Source organism: Gamsiella multidivaricata (assembly GCF_025024155.1).
Source record: "Gamsiella multidivaricata strain RSA 2152 chromosome Unknown BC939scaffold_3, whole genome shotgun sequence".
In the NCBI taxonomy this organism is placed as follows: domain Eukaryota; kingdom Fungi; phylum Mortierellomycota; class Mortierellomycetes; order Mortierellales; family Mortierellaceae; genus Gamsiella; species Gamsiella multidivaricata.
This window is the reverse complement of record NW_026251711.1, coordinates 509294-532123: the sequence shown is the minus strand read 5'-3', so window position 1 is coordinate 532123 and position 22830 is coordinate 509294. Positions and strand designations below refer to the sequence as shown.

Here is a 22830-nt window from a genome sequence, read left to right as displayed (position 1 = left end):
CCGCATGGGCCAAGTCTTTAGCTCGTGGCATGCTGTTGAGCCATGGGAATCATTAAACCAAGCAGATAGAGATTTCTATTATGATCACACATAAATCAAATAGAAACAGTGCGACTAGCAGAAGCCCTCGCTTCGTGGATCGTCAGAGTCTTGTGCAGACTTGATTGGTACTGAGGTACAACCGTGCCCTAGTCCTTGACTAGCGGCAAGAACGACACCTGTGGACGAGACATCACCATACGACTCAACGCGATCCTCCACAGCCAGTCTGGCATATTTCTAGTGACAAAGCGAGAAATCCTTCCTGTCAAACCCTGGTGGTAGTAATGGAATAAAAATAAAGCGGAGCAAATGAGTGTCGGGTGCTCTTTCGCATCCTTGAATCAGATAAAAAATAACATGTTCATGAATGTCGTATTGTTGTCCGAAGTTTTAACAGTGCTTGTGCAGAGGCAAACGCCGCCTTGGCGACAGGCAATCGCTCATTGCGGTACTCCTCGAAGACCTCTTCGGTGTCTTCGATGGATGTTGAGGACAAGACACCGATCCAGTTGGCCAATGCAGCAGCATCCTGCATAGCCGTGGCAGCACCTGCACCACCTGCTGGATGGAGCAATCTCTTTTTTGAATTCGAGCTCCACAAAAATGGCACACGCATAGAATAGAATTTCTTTCCTCGCGTAGCCTACCTTATGAGCAGCTATGATCATAGAGAATAAAAATACTCATAAAAGTGAGTATGAATGTTATGTTCACCGATTTAACATGGTTTTCAGTGAGTATCTTCCCTAGCCCTTCCTATCCTTACCATCACCCATAAGTACCGTCCTTCCATGGTACCACGTCTCAAAGACCTTCTCTTCCAACATGACCTTGGAGATCAAGGGCGAGTTCTCAATAAGGTCGCCGATGGTCAAGTCGCCGTTCACACCTCCGAGGATTGCAAAGTCGCGAACGTCTTTGCACATCGCCTGGGCTGCATCAGGACCCCACTCCAAGTTGCGGAAGCTATCATGTTCCTTGGACGTCTCCTTACCCAGGTACTGAATCACGCCCCAGCAGTAGATGTTGTTCTCGCAGGGAAAGGTCCCCCACTACAATGAGAGCGTACGGCAGAACAGAGAAGCAAGAAGAGAAGAGAGGAATTAATAAATGACTCAAAAAACAGCGCCAGCATCGATCCGATACATGCGTTCTGCAAAAGAGTCTAATACGTACAGAGTATGGCTGCTCTCTAGTAGAGATAGAATTCATCCGCGACAATGGCTCTGCAAGTTCCGGGCACTTCTCAGGGTCCAGGGGTTTAGTTTGTCCAACCAAATAGACACAGCTGAAGGGTAGGGCACCATCATCGCAGGACGGTAGCTTGCCCTCTTCCTTCAGGTGTGCATAGAGACTTTACCGGACGCCGCTATATGCGCCATCGGCTTCCACGAGAATATCGCCCTCAGCGGTCGAGTTATCCGAGAACTGGATCTGCACGCCATGTTCGTTCTACTTCATGGACAGGAGACGTTTTCCGAGATGTATCTTCTCAGTTGGGATCTGTCGATAGAGCAATTCGTATACCATGGACCTCGCAGTTAAGTATCCATTGAATCCTCCCCTAGAAAAAACATTCGAGCAGCTATGAAAATCACGGACGCTTTCATCAAACATTTCGCTGGCCTTTGGAACCAGGAGGGAGGTGGATAGACAAAATTAACTTGCATCTGAACCATGGGCGTAAAGTCCTTTGAAAACTCGAGCTCTCGGTTATCATTGTAGTTGTCCATCCTGAAACACATTTTCCCAAGCTTTATAAACTCATCGTAAATCCCCATCTGGATGAAAAGAGGGGCGACGTTCGGCCCAAGCGATAATGCCGAACCTAAGGCACACCAAAATATAAAAATATATCTTTGTTGAAGATGTAACTCAATAGGAAGCTGAACTGATCGGTCATGGCGAAGAATAAGAGCGTTACCAAGGGGTTTGACTTGGGTCATTCTTTCATAGATATCGTATGGAACTCCTGCCTTCTCCAGCAGAATTCCCAGAGTCAGTCCACAGAGTCCTGCGCCAACAATGAGAACTTTTGGTTTCTGGGAAGGGGTGATAAGAGGACGCTCCGTAAGCATTTTGTGTTGAAAAAACGGCAGGGGTAGCTGGTAATCAAGGTGGATAGAATAATCGAGCGCAGATGAGAGATGAGAGAAGAGAAGATAAGAGGCCAAATGACATGGATTACGCCCTCGACAGTGCCTTTGCCAGCTGCAGCGCCTGTTGTGTGTGTAACGGTAGAGCCGCTTGTATGCATGAAAAAATGTGGTTTATTTCAGTCCGAGCGACGCCCCAAGGCTATAGAGCGATTTAGCCGACCGATATCTCCATCAGTCATACGCTATCAAATCATCATCGGTTCGCAGGCAGGCACCGTCCATAAGAAACTCCACGCTCAGCTCCAGTTTTTGATGAGACACCATGTGCGGATATCTGCCCCAAACTTCCTTTCTCTGAAGCCACAGAGTCATGGTGGCGGCTGTGAGGGCTACTGATGTTACTGTGGGTGCTGCTGCTGTGGGTGCTGTTGGCGCTTTGTCGATCTGCTGGCCTTGGAACTACTGCGATCTTACGCGTCTTGTACAACGAAGGTTGGTATGTAGGTTTGACAGTTCCCTTGTCCTCAACTAGTGGAAGGAATGCCACCTGAGGCCTATTGGAAGCCATCTTGCGAAGAGCTATCATCCATAACCATTTTGGCATGCGCCTAGTCGTAAACCGAACAAGTGCTCCTGAAAAGTCCTATTTGTGGCAATTGAGACACTTCCTGTCAGTTCGCCATCATTTGGGCGCAGTACAATGCACAGATCTCTGCTGTTCTGCATACCTTGGCAATGATTCTACTAAACATTTTGGAACTCTCAAAGGCGGCTACAGCATGTGGGTACCGTTCCGCCCTATACTCTTCAAAGATCTTGCTTATTTCCTTCACATCGTTACTCTGCAACACGTTGATCCAGTTCGCCAAAGTGATCGCGTCCTGCAGTGCGTTCCCTGCCCCCTGTCCGCCGGAAGGGTTCATCTTGTGACAAGCATCACCCATAAGTACCAGTCGACGATCATGCCACGTCTTAAAGACCTTCTCCTCCAGCGTCACTTTCGAGATCAAATCTTTGTCAGTGTTGTCGATCAAATGGCCTAGCGTCAGTTGACCATCGCCTCCGGGAATGGGGAAATCACGGACGGCCTTACACATGGATTCTGCAGCTTCAGGGCCCCACTCCGAATTCCGGAAGCTGTCGTTGTACTTTGACGAGACTTTGTTGAGATGGTGGACGACCATCCAGCAGATAATGTTATTCTTGGCCGTGAACGTCACCCACTAGTGAAATGGCCGAGGGGTAAATACAAGTTATTTTTACATATCAAACCATAGCACAGTATGCCCGGAATACGAATCTAAGCCGACTCACAGTATAGGGCTTGTCCTCACTCAGCACGCAGTCAAAACTGCACTCCGGGACCTTGAGCTCCGGGAACTTTTCTGGATCCAGCGGTCGCGTCTGTCCAACGAGACACGTGCAGCTGTATGGCAGATCCTGCTGATCCAACTTTGGCAACCTCTTGTCGGCCATCATTTCCTTGTACATGCTTTGACGCACACCGGAATAGGCTCCGTCCGCACCGACGATGATGTGTCCAAAATACATGGAATTGTCCGCGCATAGGATCATGACCTCATCTTCATTCTGACGGATCTGAAGCACGCGCTTGGACATGTGAATCTTGTGTGAAGGTATTTGTTTTCGTAGGATGTCGTAGATGACCGGACGACTGATAATATACCCGTCGTGTCCACCCCTGTTTTGTTGTAATTTGTAAAAATTAAGGTTACCGAACTTCGGATATAGGTAGTGGATATGTAGTAGTAACGGTAACGTACATTTCTGCGCCGGGTTTGGAGTCGAGGACAAAGTCGATTTCTCGTTTCTCGTTGTACACTTGAGTCGTATAGCGAACGATTGCCTGGTTCACGAATTCGTCGTAGATACCAATTTGCTTAAAGAGTGGAATGACACTAGTACCGAGCGAGAGTGCCGACCCTTTTTATCAAGATAAAGAGAATCAACAAGTTAGTTAGAATGAGGAAAAAATTCACTAGAGACAGAAGCTGCCCAGGAGACACGCTCCGAAAATGTCGGTACCTAGAGGTTTAACTACGGCAGCCCTTTCAAAGATCTCGTATGGGATTCCAGCGCGTTCGAGGAGAACGCCCAGGGTGAGACCTCCCAGACCAGCTCCGACAATGAGCACTGTGGGTCTTGTTGACATTGGTGGCGTGCTTTCTTTAGTGGTTTAACACGCGAAAAGACGCTTCCTTGTTTGGAGAGGTAGAGAAATAGGGCGAGCGAAGATGACTTGAGAGGGGACCAACAGAAAGAGCAGAGTAAAGATGGGATTCTAAACCAAAGGAAAAATGGAATGAGGGAAATGGTGTGTGGATGAGGAAAGGGAAGAGAGGGGGGAGTGGAGGGGAGTGAGTGTCTACTGGGCGGAGGTATGAAATTCCACCTCCAGTTAATTGTTTGTACGACGCCTTCACCCACTGGAGATGTTGTTGATGCTACTTCCGAAAGAGCGACATTGGGCACAAGGATAAGAGAGCCCTTCTTCTGTTGTCTCTTCTCTTCTGCAGGCACAGATACACAGGCTCAAATGCATGCCCGGCCTTGACGACTGCAATCCATGCTTGCCTGCATGTACGTGCTCCAGTATGTTCATGTTCATGTTCATGTTCGTGTTCATGTTCATGTATGATGTATATACATATTCTTGCACTGCACTAGAAAAAAAAGGCACTCTCGATACCTGACATCGTCCTACTGGGTGCAGTAGGCATCTCCTTCTCCATAGCAATTAACGACGTCGATGTCCAGCATTCAAACCTTTAGAGTGTCCGCAAATGCGCACGTTACACTGACATAAATATCGCACAGCAGCTACAACCCAAAATTTGTGTGACCAAAGTGGAAAGATAGAGAGAGGACGCATTCACAACCCAGTTCTCTTTTTCTTTCTTTTTTCCGAAAGAATAGAATGATCGCTGTTGTGAGCCCAGAGCTGGGAGGCCAACCTTCTCGAGGCGGTCAGTAGCCTATACATGGTCTTTGAGTGCATATGCGATTTGAGCAATAGTGGAGGAGTCCACACCTATACCGATTCGCGCCCTGCAGTCCACGACCTCCATACCCGCCAGGTCTCCACTTCAAAACCCCGCATGAGCAAAACGCGTCCTTTATCTTATTCATATTAGTATGTATTTCAATACAAAAGATCGTTAGATATCGTAGAGCGTCCTTTCTAGAAATATTTCCCCTGAACAACAGGTCCACCCAACTGTCGGAAGAAGAGCGTTGCACGCGATACAGGATGGCATTGTGCTCGCCAATTGGACTAATACCTTTACTCCCAACCTTGCAAAGGACATCGAAATACTCTTTAAAGAGCACAAAGCGGCTCGCTCCTCCATCGCCTACGCCGCCTTCCTCAGAGATTTCCTTGTCATATTTGCCAGGCTCTGAGGATTCTTCGTCCCAGGGACGCAGCAGCCAAACGAGTCAACGCTATACCAGTGTAGATCGACGTTTTAGACACATTAACAATTTATTCTTGTCGAGAAATATATATGATTAGGGGTTATCATGTTCGCAGAAAGTTTTAGCATGATGGTGTGAAGGATGTCCTACAGACTGTTACTCGAGGATAGAGACGAGACTGATGACAGAGATGGGCTTCTCGAGATACCCGACCTCTTGACAGCCTTAGCCTTGTTTTCCGATCCATCCGTGGCCGCCAGCTTCATATTCTCCTTAGCTGGCGTAGCTGTAGTTGTAACTGACATTGAGGTCACAGTTGTATTTGATGTTGAGATCGATGTTGTTACAGCAGCCGAGTCCTGCTGGTCCTGCTGGTTCGCGACGTATGCATTGTGGGTCTCCTTCCAATTCTTCTTGATCAAACTCAAGATTCCAGCACTTGGGGTCGAAGAGCTTGATGATGATTCTGATTTGGTGCTTGCGTCGTTGACAGTGTCGTCCTGACTGACATGTTGGTCCAACTTCAACTTGAGGTTGGCGAGCTGATAGATCTGATCCTCTATCGTGTTCTTGGAAACCAGCTTGATCACCTGAACCTCCCTTGTCTGACCCACACCTAACAAGAAAGCACAGCGCATGGTCGATAACGCCGTTAATCGGCAATTCACGTGACAACTTGCACAGAGCAAGCAGTGCTATTGAGATATATCGACTTACGATGTGCGCGGTCCTCGGCCTGCTTGTCGTTGTGCGGATTGTAATCGAGGTCGTACATGATCACGACATTGGCGCCAGTCAAGTTGATACCGAACCCTCCAGCCTTGGTTGACAGCAAAAACACCTTGTAACTCGAATCGTCGTTGAATGTGTCGATCAATGGCTGGCGTTCTTCGACCTTGGTGCTTCCATCCATGCGCAGGTACACAATATCCATAGTCTTCAGAATCGCCTCCAAAATATCCAGAACCATCGTGAATTGAGAAAAGATCAGAATCCTGGACTTATCCTTCTTGATCAGCTTTGGGAGTAGGCGTTCCAACTCCTTAACCTTGCCAGCATGCATCCACTGATCCCCAGGCAATGCGAACCGGTTGACGCTCTAAATGGAAACAATAAAAAATAGTGAGAACACTTATCTTTGCTAGAAACATATGCATTAGTCAGCGATCGATGCAGCATGCTACCTACCTTGTACTGCTTGCACAGCCTATGGAGCTCAAAGTCCGTCATGACCGACATGTCCTCCTCAATATAATCAATGTTCGAATCACAGAATTCGACCTCCTTCGTGATCACCTTGGCCATCTCCTTGATTTTATCATCCGTATAGAGCTCCCTGAACAGCATAGGATGATCGGACGCCTTTCGAAGCTGCATCAAGATATTTGCAAACTCGCCTGCCGTCTTCTTGGCAGTCGCAGTCATCTTCTTTGAGGCACCCTTCTTGGCTGCGGCAAGCGCCTTCGCCTTCGCTTTGGGGTCCATGCTGTCCAATTCCACCGGGTCAATAAGATCGTCAGTCGAATCCCGCAGCACCGCCTGCAGCGCAGAGCTCGACATGATTCTGTCATAGAGCACCCTCTGGTCCGGATGAAGGTCGCAATAGATAACGCGCTCGACCTTGCGTGGCAGATCATTGAGCACATGTATCTTTTTCCTCCGCAGGACAAATGGTGCAATCATCTGCCGGGCGCGGACAATTCGTTCCTGAGAGAGCAGCGTGCTCTTTTCACTCGAAGCATCGACCTTGACCTTGAACATCGTCCTCAAGACTTCCTCATGCTCTGCAAACAGCTTCGGCATGATGAAGATCAGCAAAGAGAGCAGCTCCTGAAGGTTGTTTTGCAATGGCGTTCCTGTCAGAAGCAGGCGAAAGTTGGTCTTAATCGACATCAGCTGCTTGTACCGTGCACTGGCACAGTTCTTGAGCATGTGGCCCTCATCCAGGATGACCCCCCTGAATCCCTGTCGGCTCAAAAACTTTCGCTCATCGTTGTTGCCAGTCGCCATCGCATAAGTTGTCACAAGAACATTGTAGGTCCGGTCCTCCTCAAGTTCATATCGCAGCTCCTCGCGCTCAGCCTGTGTCCCGTAGTAGCTCCTGACATCAAGGGATGGACAAAACTTTTCGAACTCGCGCATCCAGTTAGACAGCGTCGAGGATGGCACAATGATCAAAAAGGGCCCTTCCTCGCCTTCTTCGAATAAGTGAGCCAAAAACGTAATCACCTGGGCCGTCTTTCCAAGACCCATCTAGCATATCAATCAGGCGCAGAATATGAGGTTAAATCCTAAGTTGGCTAGTCATAAAGTCTGAGCAATCAAATCGTTCCTTGTATATCTTACCTCGTCAGCAAGAATACCTGAAAGTCCTTTGCGCCACAAAAGCGCTAGCCAATTGATTCCGAGAAGTTGGTAGCCCTTGAGTTGGAAACCAGGGGCCATGTTGACCGGTTGTTTGCGTATAAAACCTTTCATCGCCTTCTTGCCAGCCTCAGTCTGCTCCACCTTGTCGGCATCAAAATTCACCAATTCCATACCAGGCTCCGGATTATCATCGTCATCACCGTTCACTGAAGACTCTCTGCTCACACGTTCCTCGCTGATCTTCATGCTGTTACTAGAGGTCGAATTTTGAAATAGCTTTCCATTCTCATCACCGCACCAAACGCTCAGAATATTGACGAGATCTTCGCGGACACGATCCACAGTCTTGAGCATCTGATCGACAGCGCGGATGGCATCAGTGGTCGTCAAGTAGCTGTCAACTATCTTCTCTCCCACACCCTTGGTCTTACGCAGAGTCACACATAGGTGATCATAATTATTGAACGGGCGCAGCTCAATCACACCAGTTGCCTGAGTTTTGGAGCACCCGCTCAGTTCCTGTAGCTCTAGCATGGTCGCCTCGTTGAAGAATTGGAGCGCCCTTTCCTCCTTGCGATCCTGGTCCCGGTAGATGTTGCCTTTGCCATACTCATCAAACGAATCCTCGCTTTCATCATCCCTACGAGCAGGCTTCTTGTCTTTTGCTGATGCAGATGAGGATGTGGTGACTTTCGCCGGCCGCTGGAAGAATCGATTGACCTTGTTTGCCGGAACCTTTGCGAAGGATTCGGTCGTTGAGTCGGATGTTAAATCTAGCAGATTGGGGGCCGATCGTGTAAGGACTAGGCTTGCGGCAGAAGCAAAGTCGCCGCCGGACTCCGTGAGCGCCTTTGTCAAGTCATCGAACGCGGCGTCTGGAAATGTGGTCTGAAGTTGGGCTAGCTTTCGATCAAACGCCTCCGTATCGTTGCTTTCGTCGTCTGAGATTTGAATAGAAACCGAATTTGATCCAGATCGAGATGTTTGGCCAGACTCGTCCTCTGAATCTTGTGGAAGTCGCTTCATCAGACGCCGGCGCTTCTGTAACTCAACAGCCGTATCCCGTCCCAGGTCGCCCTTCCGGACCAGTCTTCGCTTCGGCTTGATCTCCTCTTCTTCGTCACTGCTGATGATGACTCGCTTTACAGGTGAGGATTTCAAGGCTGAATGGTTGCCTTTGTGTTTGTCGCGACTGTCGTGATCCTCCGCCATGGGGAAATCGCCATCATCCTCACTTTGCTGTGGACTGCTAAGACTCTGATCGCTGTCAGATGGCACTGGCAGGGCTCCATTGCCAGTGTAACGGAATGATGTGACCAGCTTCTTGAACGGCGATTTGCTTGGTGTGCCCGAGGTTGAAGCCGACTTTTGGACAGGGCTAAAGCCCGTCTGCTTCAAGGTTGTCGGTAAGGATCTGTTATTGTTAGGTTGACGATCAGAGGATGTCGAGGGTGCAGGCGATCCTCTCAGGGGCGAGCTAGTTGTCATTTTCTTGACGCCTTGTCGTAGATCTAGATCGCTCTCTGATTCAACGTCGGACAGATCGAGGACAGTGGTAGGCGGCTCCTTGCTCATACTCCGGCTGCTGCTGCTGCTGCTGGTGTTGCTATTGCTGTTGGAGTTACTTTTCGAGGTACCATTGGAATACGAGGTTCTAGGTGTTGCATCGGACGGCGAACCCATTTTCTTGTTCCCTGCGGCTGCCTCTTGCATCTTTTTGAAGCGGAACTCTTGCAGACGCTGCAGAGCACTCATTTTTGCCGAGAAATGTCGGGTGTATGCCTAGATAGTAGTAAAGTCGAAGGTTATGTTAGCGATGGAATGGTGAGGGAATGACCATTGAGGACCGATTGCAAGTTGTTCGTTTGATGCGCCACCAACAAGGTTTCGCCGAGTGTTACCTTTCAGGGGAGTGTTAGGAATTGATCAGCTCGGCCGACAGGAGCGATCAGGCAATGAGAGTGCAGGAAGAGGTAGAAGAGAGAAAGAAAGAGAGGCGCGTCAAGGGTATCTGGGGGGTGGAGCAGGAAGGGATGCAGAAAAGAGGTATTGCAAAGGCAAAGGCAGAAACAGAGGCAGAGGAGGATGGACGACAACAAAAAACAACCAAAACAACTTTTTTCTTTTTGTTGCAACGCTTTGGCTGTATATGCGTGGCTGAGCCATCGTAAGGCTGCGACACGACGACAGGGTCTTTGATAGGACTGGAAAGCTGGTCTCCACAGCTCATTCATTCATACTACTCGCCCCGTTCACTACACACACACACACACACAAAAGACAGCTCATCATGGACGAAGCAGCAGCAAATCAGCTCGCATCAACAGCCTTCCCACTCATCCACGGAAAAGACGAGAGCGAGGACCTTGCTGGGTAATGGAATCGACAGTCTTGTCAAGTCAACACCGTCTCGCTGTTTGCCCACACTAACCGTCCACTCCCTGACCTTCAATTCGACCTGTAGAAAAGTACTAGAGCTTCAGGAGGGACTCAAAGGTACATCGAGAGCGCCATCATGACCAGGGCGAAGCTTCTGCGCGCCAGCCTAACAACACCAGTCCTTAACAGCTGACACTACATTTCATTTATCTTTTGCTTGACTCCGGACAGATTTACTCAAGCGTGTGGCGACAGTGCATGAGGAGCATGACAAGAAGCGGGACGAAAACCTGATGCTACAACAGTACATTGCTAATCTGATGAACTCGAATGCCGTTCGTGGAGATGTCGGAGGAAAGTAGAGTTCAGGATTCGGATTTGCTCCTACAAGATGCGCCTCTTGTCGCCGCCCAATTGACCTACCCGTTACTGTCGTCCAATCCTCAGCTGGAAGAAAAAGGAATCGAGCGGGAGTTGCAGACACAACAGCATTGCATCTTTGGTGATTATTTGCAGCGAGTAGCACGAGTATGCGATCGACAACTGAGGAAAGCGCTCTTCGCCGGGACCCGGCGTTTGCAGCAACTAAATATGATACCAACTGTAATAAAACAAGCAAGCGATGGCGCCCACTTTATTTCCCTTCATATTTCTATTGCGGGTTTTATGACTTTCTTGATAGCGGTAAGCATACATTGGGAACGGCATCAATGGTTGCACGGAGTGTGTATTGCCGGGATGTCTGTGCGTGCTGCAATAAATGGAATGTTGAAAAAAATCATACGATATCTGATTCACTGGGGTCCAATTGGCAGCTGTCCCTGGCCGGTGCTGACCCTGGGAGCAACATGTGCTTGTTGTTTTCTCCTTGTCCAAGGGTCCCTCTTTACACCCTCACCTCTTCTTTCTTTCGTCTACTCCCTCCTCTCCTCATCGCACAGTGATCTTCAGCCCTTCGACGGTGCCTCATTCCTTTTTTTTATTCCGACCTTTTCTCATCCCAGACTCCAAATGATCGCCGAGAGAAAAGTCGCCATCGTTACTGGTGCCAATACGTAGGTGACACAATATCCGTTTGCAGTCGGGGGGTATTAACATCTTGACAGGGCGCCACCAATCACTCAATTAATCCCTGGGTATAATACTTCTTGCTTTTCCTTTAGCGGTGTGGGCTATGCAATTGTACAGCGCCTCGTTCAAGAATCGCCCAATCCTCTCATTATCATCCTCGCCTGTCGCAACAAGCACCGTGCGCAGGACGCGCTGAACAGCTTGCACATCTACTTTAACGCCCTCCAGAAGAAGCGCTTTCACCAGGAACAGGATAAATACCGCCATGACGATCAGACAGAGGACCGAGCATCAGGCGAAAAGATCGGCGAACGAAACAACCTGTACCACCACCCAGAGCTCAAAATCGAGTTGGTCGACGTTGGCAGTGCGGCCTCGGTCCTCGCATTCAACCAGCGCATCCGGGATCAGTACCGCAAAGTCGACTACCTGTTCTGCAACGCTGGGATCTTGCCCTCAACGGGTATTATGTGGGGAAAGCTCGTCTTGGATATCTTTAGAGCACCCATGGATGTGGTCATTCGGTCTGATGTCTTGGTCCAACCCAAGCAGCACCTCACTGAGGACGGTATCGGAAATGTGCTCGCTTGCAACGTCTTTGGACACTATCTTATGGTATGGTCATATTCTTCGTCCATAAGCGCTTGCTTCTTGTAATGGGCATCACTAATGAATGCTAATACTTATTATCTCATAAATAGATCAGAGGACTAGAGGACCAGCTGAACAAGACAGAGGACGATCCAGGAAGAGTCATTTGGACGAGCTCAATGACTGCAGAAAAGGGAAGCTTTTCAGATGACGATTGGCAAGGAATGGACGCGAAGCAACCATATGAGTCATCCAAATGGGTCACCGATCTGTTGGCCATTCGCTTGAACGAAATCTGGGCCGGTCAACCTTCCGCAGGAACAGGTATGGCTGACATGATAGCCGCAGGGTCGGAAAGCCCACGATCGGACAACTCCTCAGGATCATCATCAGGCACCGAGTCGAACATTCCTGTAAGACGGATCACACGATCTACATCCAAAGTCCTGCTTGTATCGAATGGTTTAGCACCCAACGACTCCGTCCCGCCCAAGAAGCACATCATCTCGATCGCGACACAGCCCGGCGTAGTTGCTAGTGGTATCGGTGGACTGGCAGCCTGGATTGTTTTTCTCCGGCTCGCACTGCACTATGTGCTTCGATTCTGTGGTGAGCCCAACCAGACCATTACAGGATATCACGGCGCACAGTCCAATATCTTTGTGGCTCTGAAGCAACCTGTCCAAAAACTGGACTATCGATTCAAATATGGGAGCTGTATTGGCAGGACTGGTAAAGAAATTCTGAAGGTGGAAAAGGTGGTCGAGTATGAGGAGGTTCAAGGGAAGATGGTCGTCGAAAATCTGGAGAAGCTAAGGCTTTCGGTCCTCTCTTCATAAGACCGATAATGCATCTAGGATATACAGCATACATACAACTTTTGATATAATACCACCGGTACCTTTAATAAATAGACTTCAGCCAGAACGACGGCGCTACATGGTGATCCACTCTTGCTCTGCTTTGGCAATAGCGGTTTTTAACCAATTCTCGTCAAGGAGCCTGCTTAGCATTGGATCGACTTTTGCATTTGAGCTCTGCTTCTCCTGCCTTCCAACCACTGTCGTAGTATAGCACGTTCCCTGAATCCCAAGGCAATCGGCATAAAACTTCAGGTCATCCGACTCTGCATTCTTCGAGATCGATTGGACCCCAAATTCAAAGCGCCTCTTATCAAGGTCCTCGACCCAGATCTCTTGCGCATTCTCTCGCTGAGCATTCTCGGCACTCTCGGCAGCACTGATACGCGTCATCTCATACCAGTAGACGCCCCTATAGGGTAGATCCGCCAGCATAAATGGATACCAGACTTTATGATTGATCCGCATATCTTCCCAGGGCAGACGATCAATATCCCACCAGGCTGGCGCCATCTCATCGCTCGCCTTGAACTCTGTGATCCTGCGAGGCTTCGATGTCTCTTGTTCAATTGAACTTGATGCTCCTGACGAACCAGATTCTGACAATGGTTGAGTAATTGTATTGATTGAATGGGCCTTGAACACGACCATGACGTCCCGGTACGTCGTCTCTTCACTGGAAGACACGACCCATTGGATGAACCCGATTGGAAAGAGAGACGCAGTGAGAAAGGCTTCCTCTTGCAATTCGCGGGCAGCAGATTCAATGATTGATTCCAAACCCTGCTCGACTTTGCCACCAAATCCGTTCCATTGACCGAGAAGTGCACCTCGCTGCTTTTGACCGAGCAGAAGCTATGAAGAGGGGTAGTAACAACAAAATATGGGGAAATAAGTTGATCGGAGCAGCGGAGACACGAGGAGAAAAAAAAAAAAAAAAAGGCGTGGAGTTTAACGGTCGATACCTGCTGATGCTCCTTGTCGTGAATGAAGATCAATGTAAAGATCTTGCGGATGCGAAGAGATTTGAGATCGAATTCAGAATCCTCAGAATCATGGATGCCGGAATCCATTGCCATCGTTTCCTTGGCGTGATCCTCAGTGTGTTCCTGAACTGTGCCGCAGCTGTCCTGTGAGGTCGCGTGTCAGGAAGAAAGATAAAAAAATAAATCTAAATCGGGTAAACAATGGGCTTGCATCTATCAGGGTTCCAATTCGAAAAAGCTGGATCTTGTCGCCTTCGCATAACCCCAACGTCATGCCAGTACCCTGGGACAGGCAAGGGGAGGTTGAGGCCAAAGCCAAGGCTGAGAAGACTCAACTCGCCATTAATCGATGCAGTCGAGATACCCCTTGTAGACTGAGGAAAAGACAGCCATACAATCCAGAGATAAAAATAATTTTTTGGTCACGGACCTCACGAAAGGAAGTCCACTTAATCTAAACGCGACTTCAACACGTTTCAAATAGGAAGGCTGATGACCTGGGGTATCCAGACCAAGCAAGATCGCTTCAGCTTGGCAGGATGGTGCCCAGCACATGACATGCAAAGGAACAATTTCTGTTGCTTGATTCATCGCTCTTTATTCGAGTGGGTTAAATATAATATAAAGTACAGAAGAGCGGGAGGGATGGCAACATACCCTAGAACTCATCCTCATCGATGGTAGTCGCTGGGGAGGGGATATCCTGTACCGAGAACAGGATAGAGGGCGGTGGCACGATGAAGAAATCTTCATCGTCTGCGACCACCGTGTCGTCGTCGTCATCGTCATCATCCTCGTCCTCCTCATCCTCCTCCATATCCATGGTGGTCTCCTCATCCTCCTCACCCACCTCGTCCTCCTTCTCCTCCTCCTCCTCCTGGCTGCCGTCCTCACTCAGAGCTAACTCGTCTTCACCGTCACCGTCCACTTCAAAGTCTTCTATGTCGCCGTCAAACTGCTCGAAGTCATGGGGCACATAGGGGGCATCGAACTCAGAGTCAAGACCGAGGAACATCAGAGATCCGTGATCGATGTCGAAGATATGCTCACGGAGGCTGGAAAACACGCGGCCATGGATCTCGATGGGACTGTCCAAGTCCAGGTCGGTGACGAAAGGCAGAGGCGGCGGATGTGGACTGTGTACAAGGCTCGCTGGGGTGGGACTCGCACAGCGTGAGTACACATGAGTATAGCTGCTGAACATCTCCTCGTTGTCTATACGATCGACCTGTTGCCCACAGGCAACATAAGGAGTTGACTTGATACGTAAATAGTTCGCGTAGTGCGCGAGAGAATTCACATCGTCAAAGTCAAAGCATGAGCTCTCGACATCGGTGCTCTCTTCCTCCACATCAAAGGCGTACCTTGGCTCAACATCGGTCTCTCCGGTGCAGAACAAGGTAGTGTACGGATCGTCAGTGAAGACGTCAAACGGAGTAAAGTTAAGGTCATCATCCATGAAATGGGATGAAAGCAAAGTTGGGGAGTCAGTGGGACGAAAAGTCTGGTCCTTACTTCCGGGGTCGGCTGATCCCATGCTAATAGAGGCCATGGTGTTAAAGCAACGATGGTAAAGAAAGGACTAAGCTGAAAGGGAGCCGGAAGAAGGAATGTGAGTAGATCAAAGGAGAGAGAATAGGAAGACACGCAAGTCAGGAAAATAGTTCAAGGAACTCAAACACTTTTCCAAACGTTTCTGGTAGCTTTTTTGGTAGCTCTTCTGGTAACTCTTCTGGTAGTTGTTGGTGGGGGAATGGAGGTGAAGAAGAAAAGGAAAGGAAAAGTGGAGGACAGTCCTTTTGTGAACAAATCGCGCACGAAGCGGAACCTTAAATCGGGACACATGGAAACCTTAATGCTGGGAAAGGGGTGCTATCCAGCAACAAGCAGAGTCGCTGGGGGCTTTGTCTGAACAGCTCAGCAGGATGGGTGGCCTTTCATGATGCCGTAATTCCGCGATCGAATGCGTCACCTCTTGTTAGTAGATCTGTGTTTTTTGTATACTGGGTATGATGAGGAAAGGAGGTGGAGAGAAAGAAAGACAGAGTTGCATGAATTGGTGGCAAAAGATCCATTTCATTTAAGCTCTGATGAAGAGAAAAGATGAAAAGATGAAAAGATGAAAAAAAAAGAGAGAGAGAGAACGGAGCAAGGAAGGATGGAAGAGTAGGGAGTGCTGGAGTAGCGGGTCAAGCAGCGGCGGTCATGGGGACTACAAGTATACTAAGAACTTGCTGCTCATTGCACATTGCGATGAACGATGAGTTGATCAGTCTGGCATAACTTGGTATACGCCTCGTTTGATCGATCCGCCAGCGTGTGATTACGCGTATCAATTGACGCGATGAAAGGAGTCAACCGCTAGAGGAGGCAATACTATTGTCAAGAAGCGAGAAGCTCTTCCATGTCCATGTCTACTTGTTGCGCACAAGTTCTGAAAAGTCATATGATGGGAGTGAGATGTGTATCATATGGGTTTATATATCGCCCTTAGTCGAGGGTGTATTTGCGATTCCTTTCGTCGTCCTTCTATGCTTTTCTCCAGCCGTGGTTTAAACGCTCTTGGACTGCTGCTGGACCTTCTGGAGATCCATCTCGAGTCCCCACACGTGCGACTTGAGCTCAAGGTGTTCAATGTTCAGGGCGTCGTATACCTTCTTGACCTCGCCCTTAAGCTCGCTCAGCTGTTCTACAGTTGCAGCCTTGGTGCGCAAAGCCTTGAGCTCAGCCTCGACCGACTCGATCTTCTTGGCATAATCGCGGACCTAACAAGGTAGCACAGCACAAGAATATTGCGGCGTCAGATCAATACTCGAGCCTTTTGCGTCCATTTGAGAAGAGATCTGCGCTCGCTACGGCGTAAAAAAAGCAGAATCTCGACTGTACCTTGTTAGTAGAGGCATGCAAGTCCTCGACACTGCTCAACAACAAGCTAGATGCAGTCTGGTATTCCTCCAAAAGGTAGTAGTAACCAGCACCTCCAGCTACCGTGGCACCAAGCAAGAATCCGAGAATACTATATGCATAGAACACGCGAGGAATAAATAATGTTCCGTTATTAATTGTCTGTCATTAAGACTCGAATCCTTGATATGAAATCAGTCAATTGGTTCCACTGTAGCGATCTCGCGTTCTCCTGTCGCCTCGATCGCTGATCCAGGTACACACATGCTATGATGCTTTTGTCAATAACACGCGACAATAGCCGTGCAGCCAGCAGTAACCCGCGACGAATGTCGAGCTATGTTTCTGGAGTCTATTGCTTCCACTTGATGCAATGGAGTCTGTGCAGTGTCGTCAAAAGTGTCACTGTCCTGCTCAAGTAGCCTAAAAATATGGGGGCGAATCTTGTTCATGTTCCTGAATAAAGAGAATGGTGTTTGATCGCCTGTGATCCAAGCGAAAGTTGGTCGTCCTGTAGATCCTGGCATTCTTGCGCGTTTCACTTCCATGACATCCATATGTCTTTGTAATGCTCTGTGTTCCTGATGCATTACCCTCCACGGAATCCGCCGACGGGACGCTTGTAGGTGACCACAGGAGGGACGACAGCCTGCTCAGCACGAGCAACAGCCGAGCTGGAGAAGTGACGGCGCGAGGCGACACGGAGAGTCGAGGCAGCGGCGGCTTGCATTATGAATGGAAGAAGGGAAGAAGAAAAGAGGGGAGAGTAAGACGAGTGCTGGGTATGAGTGAGTGGATGACTAGGATCAGGCCCAACGGTGAAGGGCGATCAAACGATCGGCCGGACCATCCGTAGTGGCTTGGTTGTTCCTGGGGACGGGACCGAATTTTAGCGGCCGTTGCATTTTTCACCGAAGTCTCTGCTAGAGAGGCGAGATAGGCGAAACAGTAGGCCGCAATGTTGTTTTTGGAACTTACAGCGTTCTGCCTCTATTCAACCCGCGGAAAGATGGAGAGATGAGAAGTCTGTCGATTTCAGCTTGGATAGCGAACTTATTCTTCTCATATGCTATTGCGCCTTCTTTATTCGAGGAGCCACTTCCTATTGCCGCCCTACATGCCTCATGTATGTATGTCTTGTTTCTTAGTCTCGGCCATTACAAACTACATGAAATTAAAGACATTGGTATGCAAAATAGATCCATAGTGACTGAAGCAGCTCCAGATTCACGTTGGATAATACTTAACATCGATTAGTGTGAGATGATGAGAACTGGCGGTGTGTCGCTTCACTGGGAGGTTCTGTAGTTATTCCTGTTCAACGCGAAACTGTTTCTATAATCGATCGCACTGTGTCTAAGTTTGGTGAAGATGATGCTGAACTTCATGACGCCCATCCTCTCGCTGCCCTCCTCCTACGAGAGGTGTTTAAAACATGAAAAAAAGAAAGCAGTGCCGAACAGGCTCCGTTAACTGTCTTTTGGCAGCAGTTTCAGTCCAGTTGGTTTCATGAAATCGTATGTGAGTATTCATGTCCAAGTAGACCTGACGCGTACATGGGATTCAAGTGATCCAAAGAGCACCTCATTCTGCATACATTCTTGATTTTAATTCACTTTCCTTCAGTCTAGAGCCAGTCCGCGTTTTATACCGTAAGTCTGATCTGCATCCTGTAGTTGATTCGTGCGCCAAACTTGATGCTTGGTACTGATATGCATTTTTTTTTATCAACAATGACGCTGCTCCCCAGGTCAAAAAGGAGCCGGACAAGGACTACTCCGACGGTGAGAAGTCGAAGGGTGGAGAACGTGGAGATGATAGGGACGAAACATCTCGGTTTGAAGGGGACCTCATTAAAAGGTGGCCAGACCTATGTGTTACATTGTCCCCAATAATCCTCCTGTGTTTCTACCCATCAACAAAATATAAGAATTCGTCTGCTCTGTTTCCAGAAGCGCCTTGGTGTCGCAGCTTTGGTTAAGAGGCAGTAACACCAGTAACATCAGAAGCACGAGGGCGATCAAGAAGAAGAAGAAGAAGAGGGTGCATTCGAGAGCGGGAACAGAGGAATCCGCAGGCAACACCTAAGGAGGACTGCTGTACCTTCTTTTGAAAGAGATCAAGGAGAACAAGGACAAAGGATTGACTTTATATAGTAGGAAGTCGCTGAGCAAAATAGCCAGAGACTTATGGTACAAACACACTCCTATATTACATGTAGGCTATTTTTGCCCATCTGTAGCAGGGTTAGAGAGTCATTGGAGTCGGACGAGCACCACCGGATCGACCGAAGTTTCTCAGCGCGAAGGTTTCGATTAATGGCTACGAATAAACCTGATGGTATTTGACGATAAAGGGCCGTGGTACTTTGTCACAAATGGTTCAGTATCCAGTCGTCAATCTTAGGGCGCTATGGGGAGAAATTTGAAGACGCAGTGGTGGACGGTGTGGGTTTTGGCATGGCGATCGCTGTCTCCTTTTTGCGCGATTGATCCTTGATAGGAGAATACGCACAGCCCTGCACGCGCCAACAATGTCACACCGAAAAAAATTGAGCCGATCGTCATGGAAAGCGGCCAATGCCCTGGACGACCTACTACGCATCTGTATTCCAGTTTGTGCAAGCATCGTGGTAGGAGGATCAAAAACATCAGGACAGAGAAGTCACTAACCTTGCGTACGACCTGGACGAACCCATCTTGACAATATCAACCGTCCTTCAATTCGGTACACGTACTTTTTCAGAAACCTCACCGTTATCCGGGCGCTAACTCATCCACACAGCTTGTCAACAAATGTTTCTTTATCCGCCCTCTGCTGAACGTTGTAGAGGCTAGTCCTTGCTTGCGAGCCCTGGAAATCCGATTCCTCAAATTCACAAAAGACCTTGCTATGCGGTGCACTGAAGTCGTTGGTAGCCGCCGTTCGCTTAAGGATCTTACCATCAACAATCCTCGACGCTGCATCCGACGCTACCTTCTCTACCAGCTGCTATGCCACTGCACTTGATTGGAGAGGTCAGTCTTGCGATGCATACTTTATGAGGCCCTCATGCCCACATGGATTCCAGACGAGGGCCTTTTTCTTCCCTCCTGATGTATTTTCGGAGATGATGTTCAAGGAGCTCGACTTGTCCAACAGCAGATTCATTTGGGGCTAGCTAACCATGCTACTACCGCTTCTGAGCGCGTGTTCCAAAATAGAACGGCTTGCCTTACCAGAGATGTCTTCGTCAGTGGTGTCCGATCGGTCTGTGCGCAGTGATCAGAGGATATCAGTGGAACCTGAAGTCTTTGACTTTTACGGAGATGAACGGCAGGCTAAACCGACAATGGAGAGGTATCTTCGAGGCTTGTGCCGATGCTATCATCGTAGTGGGAAAGGAACTCGGGCAAGAAAGAGAGCGAGAGCAAGGATTTGGTGGGCTAGAGTGTTTTATATTGCCTCCTGGAAGAGATTTCAATTCGGAGGCAGCAAGCGCGTTGGTCCAGTACCACCGTATGACTCTTCGAAAAATATCTCTTGCAAACCGCATTGGTATTGAGAACTTCATGCTGGAGATCATTCTCCGGTCATGCCCCGGTCTGGAGCGTTTCCAGTCATTGGATTTCACATTTAGGGAGGAAATGGTGGGCACGTACGTCGATCCTGTCCTCGAGGTTCAAGACTTGCAGAGCGTTGTTCCCTCGCTGTTATACGACTATGGCGAAATGTCGAGCCCTGGAGATGATACACATGGCACGGGATGGATCGGGCCCATGCCAGGACGGATGCTCGAGCCGGGATGGGTTTGTCGCGGACTAAAGGTGTTGTGCATCCAGTATGCAGAGAAGACGGATGAGGTCATCCCAGGGACCCTTTATTCTCAGATCATGCGGCTGGAGCATCTAGAGGAACTGTATCTGTCTCGCAAAATACTACCATTGCCAGCCACACCGGCGATAATAGCTGCCGGTGCGGATGCTCAACGAAGATTAGCTGAGGAAGAGTAACTGGTTCATAGACGGCAGCGCAGCGTGGATAAGGCCCTGAATGCGATCCAGAGCGAACTTTTGTGTCTTCACAAACTGCAGTTGATTAATTTGAGTGAGTATGTCCAAGGGTCGCACCTTCGGGGGTTGAAACAGAGACTGCCGAGGCTGAGTTGGGTTGATCTCAAGGAGACTCCCATGGATTGTGGACCAGAATAAAAGCATTAGACAAATGCATGTTGAATTCATACACGAAATCCTCTTAAAAAATAAAATGAAGATACGTTTAGTCCTAAACTATGGGCGAAGCATAAAGAAAACCGGGTCGTTTGAGCGGTAGAGCAGCAGCCGCGGTTCCGATATGAAGGCGGTTGAAATTGCTGACAAGGTACACCCGTAGACTGAACCACATTTGCATACAAAGCTAACCGGGTACAATATTATACTTTTCATTATACCCAGGATTCGAGCTCTCTGCACACGGATCAAATATATCCCATTCATTTTCAGTTCTTGATGACAATTTCTTTTCATTTTATTGATTTCATTGTGTTTTTGTCTAGAGAGACGTTTCGTCTTCATGAGTGGTACGCTTGGTTTTTGACTTTTTGGTTTTTTCTTTTTGGTGAGGTCATGAAGAAGGGGGGGGGATTGATGATACATTTGTGTACAAAAAAAAATACATTTACTTTTCGGCACCGTTGAAGACCAAGAGGTTGGGGGTGCCGCGCAAGTTGCCCTTGATAGCGTTCTTGGTAGCGGTCGAGGTCAGTTTGTTATAGACCTGCTGAGCGGTCTTGAGTTTGGCGTCGTTGCTCAGGTACAGGGCAGCAACACCGACGACGTGAGGGGTGGCCATCGAGGTTCCGGAGATGGTGTTCGTGGCAGTCTTGGAACCGATCCAGGCGGAGGTGATCTGGACACCAGGTCCAAAGATCTCAACGCACTTGCCCCAGGACGAGAAGGAGGCAATGGTGTCCCTGACATCCGAGGCGGCGACAGTGAATGCCGCTGGGGCACCCGAGGGAGAACCGTTGCAGGCGTCAAGGTTACCGTCGTTGCCAGCAGCGACGATAACGGGGATGTTGGCCTTGTACAGACGACCGGCAGCGTCGTTCAAGGCCTTGGAGCCACCACCGCCGAGAGACATGTTCACGACGGCCTTCTTGCCCTTGTTGACGGTGATGATCCAGTCCATGGCAGCGACAATGCCAGAGGTAGAACCAGAGCCCTGAGCGTTGAGGACCTTGACACCAACCAGATTGACCTTCTTAGCAACACCGAATCTGGTGCCTCCGATGGTACCAGAGACGTGGGTACCGTGACCGTTCTCATCCGTGTTGGGGGAACCCTGAATGAAATTGGCGCCCATCTTGGCACGGCCGCCAAAGTCGGAGTGGGCAACGTTAATACCGGTGTCAACAACATAGGCAGTGACACCAGCACCGGCGGCGTTGGGGTAGACATAGTTAATCAGGGACTTCAAGACGTTACGCGTGGAGACGCGAGGAAGGCCCCAGGAGGGAGGGTTGGCCTGAGAAGCCTGGATGGTGAAGAGGGCATCCTGCTCGATGTAAGCGACCTCGTCCATGTTGAGGAGCTCGGTCACGGTGTTGCGGTTGCTAGTGACGGTGAAGCCGGGGATGGTCGAGAACTTGCGGCTCATCTTGGGGCGACGACCACCGCGGGCGTTCTGGACACGGGCAGCCATATTGTCGAACTTGGTCTGGAATAAGGTGGCGTTGTGGTTGTCCTTGAGGACGACGATGTACGAGCCGGGGATGGCGGTGGTGCCAGAGCCGTTGGAGATGAAGGGAGCGGCGGCGTCAGTCGACGAAGAGGACAAAGCCAAGCAGGCGACGACGAAGAGGGAGAGGTACTTCATGATAGTGATAATTGGAAGTTGATCGTAAGGTTTTGGGCTATTGAGGATGTGGGGTTTCCGATTCTTGAAGTGCTGTTAAAGCTGTGTGGGGTTAGTTGCCTGATGGGAAGAGTAAAGAAGTGGAAGTGTGAAGGTCTGAGGAAGAAAAAGTGGAGGATGGTTGCGGCTCCTTTTATACTGAAAGACTGTGCTGTAATTGTGTCAAGATTGGGTTGGGCATTCCTGTAGCCAAACAAC

At 49.1% G+C, this 22830-nt stretch overlaps 10 protein-coding genes across 10 annotated transcripts; 3 read left to right on the top strand and 7 right to left on the bottom strand.

Annotated features, from left to right (window-relative positions):
• Positions 1-403: 403 nt before the first annotated feature.
• On the bottom strand, positions 404-2120 carry BC939DRAFT_498721 (uncharacterized protein; the record flags this gene model as incomplete). The annotated part of the gene is made up of 7 exons (XM_051559853.1): positions 404-571; positions 690-700; positions 809-1094; positions 1219-1234; positions 1403-1494; positions 1719-1870; positions 1967-2120. 7 exons carry the CDS (start codon positions 2118-2120, stop codon positions 404-406), a joined length of 879 nt encoding a protein of 292 aa, XP_051417233.1.
• Positions 2121-2394: 274 nt separating this feature from the next.
• On the bottom strand, positions 2395-4479 carry BC939DRAFT_524869 (uncharacterized protein; the record flags this gene model as incomplete). The annotated part of the gene is made up of 5 exons (XM_051561285.1): positions 4188-4479; positions 3926-4085; positions 3456-3843; positions 2870-3364; positions 2395-2784 (listed from the first exon to the last, which is right to left on the bottom strand). The coding sequence occupies exons 1-5, from the start codon at positions 4312-4314 to the stop codon at positions 2395-2397; spliced, it is 1560 nt and encodes a 519-aa protein (XP_051417232.1). The 5' UTR covers positions 4315-4479.
• Positions 4480-5725: 1246 nt separating this feature from the next.
• On the bottom strand, positions 5726-8480 carry BC939DRAFT_391711 (SNF2 family N-terminal domain-containing protein; the record flags this gene model as incomplete). The annotated part of the gene is made up of 5 exons (XM_051551978.1): positions 5726-6195; positions 6297-6678; positions 6768-7832; positions 7926-8072; positions 8172-8480. 5 exons carry the CDS (start codon positions 8478-8480, stop codon positions 5726-5728), a joined length of 2373 nt encoding a protein of 790 aa, XP_051417231.1.
• Positions 8481-10037: 1557 nt separating this feature from the next.
• On the top strand, positions 10038-11025 carry BC939DRAFT_436379 (uncharacterized protein). The gene is made up of 3 exons (XM_051553585.1): positions 10038-10319; positions 10411-10442; positions 10557-11025. The coding sequence occupies exons 1-3, from the start codon at positions 10237-10239 to the stop codon at positions 10685-10687; spliced, it is 246 nt and encodes an 81-aa protein (XP_051417230.1). The 5' UTR covers positions 10038-10236; the 3' UTR covers positions 10688-11025.
• Positions 11026-11336: 311 nt separating this feature from the next.
• On the top strand, positions 11337-12826 carry BC939DRAFT_472851 (uncharacterized protein; the record flags this gene model as incomplete). Its single annotated transcript, XM_051558305.1, has 3 exons — positions 11337-11380; positions 11489-12011; positions 12098-12826. 3 exons carry the CDS (start codon positions 11337-11339, stop codon positions 12824-12826), a joined length of 1296 nt encoding a protein of 431 aa, XP_051417229.1.
• A 96-nt stretch (positions 12827-12922) lies between these two features.
• On the bottom strand, positions 12923-13926 carry BC939DRAFT_498717 (uncharacterized protein; the record flags this gene model as incomplete). Its single annotated transcript, XM_051559852.1, has 2 exons — positions 12923-13702; positions 13813-13926. The coding sequence occupies 2 exons, from the start codon at positions 13924-13926 to the stop codon at positions 12923-12925; spliced, it is 894 nt and encodes a 297-aa protein (XP_051417228.1).
• A 481-nt stretch (positions 13927-14407) lies between these two features.
• Positions 14408-15591, bottom strand: BC939DRAFT_436368 (uncharacterized protein). Its single transcript, XM_051553584.1, has one exon. The coding sequence runs from the start codon at positions 15383-15385 to the stop codon at positions 14492-14494; it is 894 nt and encodes a 297-aa protein (XP_051417227.1). The 5' UTR covers positions 15386-15591; the 3' UTR covers positions 14408-14491.
• A 794-nt stretch (positions 15592-16385) lies between these two features.
• On the bottom strand, positions 16386-17467 carry BC939DRAFT_498715 (uncharacterized protein; the record flags this gene model as incomplete). The annotated part of the gene is made up of 3 exons (XM_051559851.1): positions 16386-16598; positions 16720-16849; positions 17331-17467. The coding sequence occupies 3 exons, from the start codon at positions 17465-17467 to the stop codon at positions 16386-16388; spliced, it is 480 nt and encodes a 159-aa protein (XP_051417226.1).
• Positions 17468-19903: 2436 nt separating this feature from the next.
• On the top strand, positions 19904-20729 carry BC939DRAFT_498714 (uncharacterized protein; the record flags this gene model as incomplete). The annotated part of the gene is made up of 2 exons (XM_051559850.1): positions 19904-20076; positions 20192-20729. 2 exons carry the CDS (start codon positions 19904-19906, stop codon positions 20727-20729), a joined length of 711 nt encoding a protein of 236 aa, XP_051417225.1.
• Positions 20730-21393: 664 nt separating this feature from the next.
• On the bottom strand, positions 21394-22593 carry BC939DRAFT_391648 (peptidase S8/S53 domain-containing protein; the record flags this gene model as incomplete). The annotated part of the gene is made up of 1 exon (XM_051551971.1): positions 21394-22593. One exon carries the CDS (start codon positions 22591-22593, stop codon positions 21394-21396), a length of 1200 nt encoding a protein of 399 aa, XP_051417224.1.
• Positions 22594-22830: the final 237 nt, after the last annotated feature.